Source organism: Leucoraja erinacea, unplaced genomic scaffold, assembly GCF_028641065.1.
Source record: "Leucoraja erinacea ecotype New England unplaced genomic scaffold, Leri_hhj_1 Leri_772S, whole genome shotgun sequence".
Classification (NCBI taxonomy): domain Eukaryota; kingdom Metazoa; phylum Chordata; class Chondrichthyes; order Rajiformes; family Rajidae; genus Leucoraja; species Leucoraja erinaceus.
Genome location: NW_026576699.1, coordinates 10,421 through 18,872, shown reverse-complemented (window position 1 = coordinate 18,872; position 8,452 = coordinate 10,421). Strand labels below are relative to the sequence as shown.

At 44.5% G+C, this 8,452-nt stretch overlaps 1 protein-coding gene across 1 annotated transcript; it reads right to left on the bottom strand.

Moving 5' to 3' along the window:
- Positions 1-409: 409 nt before the first annotated feature.
- On the bottom strand, positions 410-2,999 carry LOC129694714 (uncharacterized). Its single transcript, XM_055631468.1, has 2 exons — positions 2,640-2,999; positions 410-2,282 (listed from the first exon to the last, which is right to left on the bottom strand). The coding sequence occupies exon 2, from the start codon at positions 1,463-1,465 to the stop codon at positions 410-412; it is 1,056 nt and encodes a 351-aa protein (XP_055487443.1). The 5' UTR covers positions 1,466-2,282; positions 2,640-2,999.
- Between the last annotated feature and the right edge of the window lie 5,453 nt (positions 3,000-8,452).

Sequence of the window (8,452 nt, the reverse complement as noted above, 5' to 3'; positions counted from 1 at the left end):
TGTTTAAAGCCTGCACATTCACCCAAACAACTTATGTATTACTTTCTTTATCATCTAATAACAGACAAGCCTGCAGCATGGAATGATGTCTACAATCCTGGTTGGGCACCCACTGTGAGCAGGATAGACATTGCGCACTTTTGCACCCGTTTAAAACAGCTAAAATGGTCCTTTTTTGCGCTGTAAATAACTGTGGCAGTCGCGGTAACCGTGAGACACAGTTATCTTACTTTAGAGTTCCAAAGGTAAGGAAAGAAGAAGGTAAACACAAGAGGGAACTGAAGGGGCAACAGCAGCGGAAGTGGTTAGCAAACATTGGCCGTGGAGATATGAAGATAGAAAAAATTGGGACTTATCGCGTTTGCTCGCTGCATTTCATCAAAAGTAAGTCATTATTGAAGTTTTATCTTTATTCATTTGTTATATAAAAATCACCCAAACAACTTATTGTCTTGTCTTGTGCAGCGGACATTAAAGACCTGCCCTTCTTACTGAATGGACATTTTATTTCACATAGACCAAGGCGGTCAGCCCCGCAACATTGCTCAGCACACTCGACAAGTCCATCCGGTGTTGCACCCAAATGAGGGTACTTGGGATTTATAATGAGACCCGAGTCTCTCATCATGAAACCGGAGTGTTCAGTGCGCATATGAGCCGCGTAGGCTTGCCTTGCACGCTTTTCCTGATCACAGCCCCATCTTGTAGCCTCAGTGCTAAATTTGTACAGATGGGGGTAACACACCGATTTGACAACACTAATTGCAGGGGAACCTGCATTTGTGGTGCAAACACTTTTCATTTTTGACGCTGTAATGCGTCCGGCCCGATACCGAAACCAGGTTTCTGATTTTGCTTGCTGTCGAGTGTGCGCCTCCACGTTCTTTGCCCCCTCCTCTGTAACAGAATAATTAACAGCTTCACATATCTTTAGAAGTTCAGCAAACGTCAGGGTGAATGTGTTTTTGTCCATTAGGTCCGTAAGAATAGGTGGAAATGCTTCAACGGTCTCAGCAGGAACAAATGTTGCTGCATAAGGCTCCACAGAGCTGAATATGGCCGCATTTGTAGCGATCCGTGACAGGCGTAACACAAGTGTACTCAGTAATTTGTCCTGCAGATACACCGATGCTCGATACGAAGGAGATAGCAATGATGGGGCTTTATCTCTATCTTTTTGCTGCTGTCTTGGCTCAGTCCCATCTATGGCAGCATCAAGCAATTTTTTCTTCATTGCTGCTGAAGAGAAGTCAACATTGGTGACAGGCGCCGCTTTCACCTGCTTTCTTGTTGGCTCCATCCAATAAGCCTTGACCTGGGTGACTGTTTTAGTCTCACGAATCCGTACTCCCGCGTCAATACCAAAGAGAAGCGTCGCAATGTGAGTACAAACTTCACCCAGACCTGCCTTGCAATCGCAGTGGGCACTACATATCTGGTTCTGTCTCACAATAACCCACGGCATCAATGTCTTAGATGTCACCCCTACAGCTTGCGAGTGCAGGACCTGTAGAATTAGGATAATATAAATTACAATTCAAGGCTGTGATAAAAACGTAAAATATAAACTATTAATAAAAACTGATAAATTATATAGACAATTAATAGCATAATGATGGAAAGCTTACTTTTCCACACACCACTCGTGTGTCTGGATGATCCTTAGGGATATATACACTTGTGTCGTGTAACCAGCCATTTGCAAACTGATTGTAAGCCTCAGATGATTTGTAGGCTTTAAGATTCTTAGATGTGTACGGACTGGGTGTTGTGATGAGGTAGGCCATGATGTCCATGGAATTAACATCTGGCAATTGTGAGATTTCATGGGATCTCTCGGCTTCAGGCACTAAATACGGGTCAATACCTATCAAGGATATCTTTTGCACATACCGTTCGTACTCCTCAGTTGATAGATTTGAGGAATACTGAGACAATTGGACGGATACGGGGGCAGAAGACGGCCCCGCTACACTATAATCCATGTTAAACGTGTGTCTGCAATTAAGAGCATGTAATCAAGTTGCCGTTGCGTGGCAACAGTGCGGGTCACGGTCGAGACCTGGGCTTCGTGAAACCTCCCTATAACCTCCCAAAAATGTCAAGTTGACGGTGTACTTGCAGCACCGGTTAAAAGTTCAACATCTGCAGAGCTATAGATGCTTGAGCTGCAACCAAATCTGCTTTAATACTCTCTTCTTGTTGAAAGTGCGCAATGTCTATCCTGCTCACAGTGGGTGCCCAACCAGGATTGTAGACATCATTCCATGCTGCAGGCTTGTCTGTTATTAGATGATAAAGAAAGTAATACATAAGTTGTTTGGGTGAATGTGCAGGCTTTAAACAAGAAACATTGAGAAATATATTTTGGCAAATAATAAAATGTCCTAATTTTGTCCAACTGACAGCTGATAATTATCACATTCCTTAGCTTGCATCTGAGTGAAATTTATTTAAAAATGCATTGATAGTTTATCATTATTTAAATGGTAAATGCAGCTTCAGAGGCGTTTTGATTTTGCATGTTAAAACCAACCTGAGAACCATGGCCGATTTTGAACTTTTAATGAGTGATTTTTCACTTTTAAAAATTCTCATCTAACAAATGAATAAAGATAAAAAAGTATATAATGCCTTACCTTTGATGAAATTCAGCGGGAAAACGCGATATTTCCCGCTATTTTGGACCTTTAAATATCTTCGGCAATTGTCGGCTCCTGACTTCCGGTGGATAGGCACCTTCAGTTCCCTCTTGAATTTACCTCACTTGCAATATTTTTTTTTCCCTGTAAATCTAGGTAGCTGTGCCTCACAGTCACCCCGACTGGCACAGTAAATTGCAGCTCTCAACCTCGCCGTTTTCTATGTTTTTAACGGGTGGGAAAATGCGACTTTTCCCATCCACTAACATGTACAGGGACCCGTATGTGTCCTCCACCGGAGAATTTTGGTCACGTGGGTGCGGATCCACGCTCCAGTGACCTTTAGTGAAATCACCCTATACTTGATAGCAGAGCAGTGAAATGAAATTTAGATAAGGACGCCATGACAGTGTGGGGGAAGCCCAATAAAATGCCTCAAAAAATGGCGTCGACAATCACACACGTGATACTACGCGTGTTTCGGGGAGTGGTCTATCTTGCTCCTCTATAATCTTTGGGTGGGACTAGAGTTTGTACGTTCTCTCTGTGACTGTGTGTGTTTTCTCTTGGTGCTAAGATTTCCTCCCACATTCCAAGACGTGCAGGTGTGTAGATTAATTCTGAAAATTGCCCCCAGTGAGTAGGTTAGACCTAGTGTACGGGTTATCGCTGGTCGGTGCGTACTAAAAATATGAAAACATAGCCATGAGGAACTGTAGATGCCTGCGTACTTTTTTAAAAAGATGCAAAGTGCTGGAGTAACTCAGTGAGGTGCAAGTGTCCCAGCCTGACGTTTCAAGCACAAAATGTTTTACGACGAGACTGTTCTAACTTTATGAAAACAAAATGTTCTCCCAGAATACTGCCTGGATTAGAGGGCTTCAGCTACAGGGAGAGGGTCGGATAAACTTGGATTGTTTTCTGTGCCACGTCAGAAGATGAGAGGAGACTTGGCAGATGTATATAAAATGATGAGTGGTCCAGATAGGGCAGACTGTCAGAATCTTTCTCCCCCAGGCTGCAAATGTCCAAGACAACACCTATCCACATCCTCCAGAGATGCTGCCTGACCTGCTGAGAGTATAGTTCAGTTTATTATTGTCACGTGTACCGAGGTACAGTGTAAAACCTTTTTGTTGTGTGCTCACCAGTTAGTGGAAGGACAACACATGATTACAATCAACCCATCCACAGTGTACAGATATAGGATTAAGGAAATATCGATTAGTGCAAGATAAAGTCCGATTTAAGATAATCTGAGGGATAGTTTAAGAATAAGGAGTAATTCATTTAGAATGGAGATGAGGAACATTTTTTCACACAGAGAGTTGAAAGTCTGTGAAATTCTCTGCCTCAGATGGTGGTGGAAGCCGTTTCTCTGGATGCTTTCAAGGGAGAGCTGGACAGAGCTCTTAAAGATAGGGGAGTCAAGGGATATAGGGAGAAGGCAGGAACAGGGTATTAATTGTGGATGATCGGCATGATCACGGTGATAGTGTCCGTCACCTGGACACTATCGATCAATTCAAATCACAACTCAAAACACACCTGTTTAGATTAGCAGACCCGACATAACTTCCACCTTGTTCACCCTGATTTTAATGACTTAAAATGTTTTGTGTATTTTTTGTTTTTTTTGTTTTTTGTTTTTAATCAACTTGATTTTAATATTAATCAATGTATTGTGATTTTATGTCCTGTAAGGTGTCCTTGGGTGTCCAGAAAGGCGCCAGCAATTAAAACGATTTATTATTATTATTATTATTATAGCGGTGCTGGCTCGAGGGGCCGAATGGCCTACTCCTGCACCTATTGTCTTCAATGAATAATAATGAATGAATAAAAATATTATTAACCAAATAGGTCCACGTACAAGGAATTTACATTGGATCTTTGCTCGCAGGTAACAACAAGATATTCAGTAGACAATTAAAAATAAAATATTATAATTCAAAAATGCGAAAATAAAGTACCGGAGTAAAAAGAGGCTATGGTCTTTTGGCTGTTGAATAGAGTTACTGCTCATGGGGAGAAGCTGTTTTTATGTCTGACTATGACAGGTTTGATAGTCCGGAGTTGCCTCCCAGTGGGAAGTGATTCAAAGAGTTTGAGGCCGGAGGTGAGAGCAGCAGAAAACATCTGCCAATGCAGTAGATGGTAGGTGGGGACTGCTCTCTGGTTGGTGATAGGATGGTTAGAACATAGGACAGTACAGCACAGGAACGGGCCCTTTGGCCCACAATGTTGGTGCCGAACATGACGCCAGATTAAACTCTCATCTGCCTTTGCATGAGCCATATCTCTCTCTCCCGTCTACTTCCACATGCGCACCGAAAAGCTTCTTAAACACCCCTGTCATATCTGCCTCCATCACCTCCCCAGGTCAGGCATACCAGGCCCCCACCACTGCCCCGCGCATCCTCATTAAACTTTCCCCCTCTCTCCTTATAACGATACCCTCTAGTCTTGGACATTTTCAGCATGGCGTAAAAAGACTCTACCCTCACTGTGCCTCTCATAATTTTACATACTTCTAACTGGTCTCCTCTCAACCTCTGACATGGCAGAGAAAACAATGCAGGTCTATCCAACCTTGCCCTGTAGCTGAAGCCCTCGTCTTTCTGGTAAAACATTTTGTTTACAAAAGTTTACCTCATAAAATGTTTTGTACTGTGCACGTCCGTCTAATGCGTTCTAATGAGGGGTGGATGCAAGGAACTGCAGATGCTCGTTTACATAAAAAGGTAAAGCTGCCTTACAGTGCCAGAGACCCGTGTTCGAACCTGACCATGGGTGCTGCCTGTACGGAGTTTACGTTCATCCTGTGACCACGTGGGTTTTCCCAGGGTGCTCTGGCTTCCTCTCACACTCCAAAAACGTGCACGTTTGTAGGTTACTTGGCTTTTGCAAGTCGTAAGTTGTCCCTGGTGTGTAGGATAGTGTGTGGGGATCGCTGGTCAGTGTGGACTCGGTGGGCTGAAGAGCCTGTTTCCACACTGTATCTGTAAAGTCACTCAAATAAGACTTGGCTGCTTTTCAAGCAGTGAAGTGAAGTCAAGTCAAGTCAAGTTTATTTGTCACATACACATACGAGTGCAGTGAAATGCTCGCGGACTTTTGTGCAATGAAAGTGGCAGTGCTCGCGGACCTTTGTGCAAAAGACAAACAACCAAACAACCAAACAAACTATAAACACAATCATAACACACATATTCTTTTACATAATAAATAATGGAAGGAAAAACATTCAGTAGAGTTAGTCCCTGGTGAGATAGGCGTTTACAGTCCGAATGGCCTTTGGGAAGAAACTCCTTCTCAACCTATCCGTTCTCACCGCATGGCAACGGAGGCGTTTGCATGACCGTAGCAGCTGGAACAGTCCGTTGCAGGGGTGGAAGGGGTCTCCCATGATTTTATTTGCTCTGGAGTTGCACCTCCTGTTGTATAGCTCCTGCAGGGGGGCGAGTGAAGTTCCCATAGTGCGTTCGTGTTATGCAGAAGCAATCCATTACAAGTGAAGCTTTGCATGTTGCAAGTGCATCTCACCAATATTTAGTTTAGTTTACGTTAGAGAAACAGTCCCTTCGGCCCACTGAGTCTGTGCCGAACAGCGATCACCCCATTCATTAGTTCTATGCTACACACTAAGGCCAATTTACTGAAGCTAAATAACCAATAACCCTGCACATCTTTAGGATGTGATAGGAAATGGGATATGACAATCAAACATTCATGACTCTTGAAACCGGAGGAAACCCACGTGTTCACAGGGCGAATGTGTAAACTCCGCATGGACAGCTCCTGAGGTCAGGATCGAACCCTGGTCTCTGGATCTGTGAGGCAGCAACTAATCTCATGATTTTATACACGTCTATAAGATCACCACATCCTATATAGAGGATGGGAGCAGCCTGGCTTGAGGATAGAACTGAAAAGTTGGATTAGAAATATCTAAATTCCCATCCTTACTGTTTTGTTTTCCAGACGAATGAATCATTACCATCCACCCACTCGATGGACAAGGCCTCTTCCCGACTCTCATCATTTATCCGCACCATTTTATGCTTGCCTTGCTGCCTCAACAATCCCAAGGACCACAACGGCACCATCTCGGGGACTTCCTGCAGCTCCACAACGTCACTTCCTGAGTACAAAATTGCATCATCTGCGTCAGCCTCGAGAATGGCAATGGGAATGTGTACAAAAGCATAGTGGTAGGTGCATGGCATTCTTCCACGGCTCAGAAACTACTTGATAGCAGAGACACAGCATGGAAACAGGCCCTTCGGCCCACTGATTCCGCGCCGCCCAACGATTGGATAGGATGCACTAGTTCCTGCATGCTAGGGACAATTTACTGAAGCCAATTAACCTACAATCCCGTATATCTTTGAAGTGTGGGAGGAAACCAGGGCACTGGTGTTAGTCAGGGGTTATGGGGAGAAGGCAGGAAAATGGGGTTAGGAGGGAGAAAAGGATCGGCCATGATTGAGTGGCAGATTAAGCTCGATTGGCCGAATGGCCTAACTCTGCTTCTATGAACATATGAGCACCCAAAGAAAATCTCATGCGGTCATGGGGAGAACGTACAAACTCCCCACAGACAGCACCCACAGTCAGGATGGAACCCGGGTCTCCAGCGCTGGATGGCAGCAGATCTACCATTGCTGCAATATATTTGTGACCTGAATAAAACATTACTCTTTTGTTCAAAGTCTACAACAGATGCAAACTTTAATGAGATTCTGGCTTCTCTCAGAGGATATAGAATGACACAGTGTGGCCCATTGGCCCATCTTGCCCACACTGGCCACATGTCCCACCTGCCTGCATTTGGCCCATATCCCTCCAAACTTGTCATATCCATGTACCTGTCCAATTGCTTCTTAAACGTTGCGATAGTCCCTGCCGTAACTTCCTCCTCTGGCAGCTCGTTCCATACACCCACCTCAATGTGAGAGGGGAAAGGTTTAATAGGGACCTGAGGGGCAGCTTTTTCACACAGAGGTGGGTGTAGTGGTACAGAAGGCTGCGAGGTGGTCATACAGAGGTGTATAAAATCATGAGGGGAATAGAAAGAGTGAATGCAGAGGGTGTTTTATCCTGGGAGGGAAATCAAGACCAGAGGACATGGGTTTAAGGTGAGAGGGGCAAGATTTATAGGAATCTGAGGGATGTTGGGTTTTGGGGGTGAGCTGCCAGAGGAGGTAGTTGTGGCAGGAACAACACAATATTTAGAAGTCAACCGAACACGTACATGGATAGAAAATGTTTAGAGGGATAAAGAAACAGAAAATAGGTGCAGGAGTAGGCCATTCAGCCCTTCGAGCCTGCACCGCCATTCAATATGATCTTGACTGATCATCCAACTCAGTATCCTGTGCCTGCCTTCTCTCCATACCTCCTGATCCCTTTAGCCACAAGGGCCACATCTAACTCCCTCTTAAATAGAGCCAATGAACTGGCCTCAACTACCTTCTGTGGCAGAGAATTCCAGAGATTCCCCACTCTCTGTGTGAAAAATGTTTTCCTCATCTCGGACCTAAAAGATTTCCCCCTTATCCTTAAACTGTGACCCCTTGTTCTGGACAATATGAGCCAAACGTGGGCAGAGAGTGGGAGGGGAAGAGAGGAGGGAGAGAGAGAGATAGAAGGGAAGAGAAGGAGAAGGGAGGTAGAGAGCCGGGAAAGGAAGAGGGGGGTGAACAACTCCAGGAACAACTCTCCCTAGACTGCCCCGCTCCCTTCTGACTCCAATGATTCTTGAAATCTCACCATCAATGCCCCCACAATCTATAATGCCTCCTCTA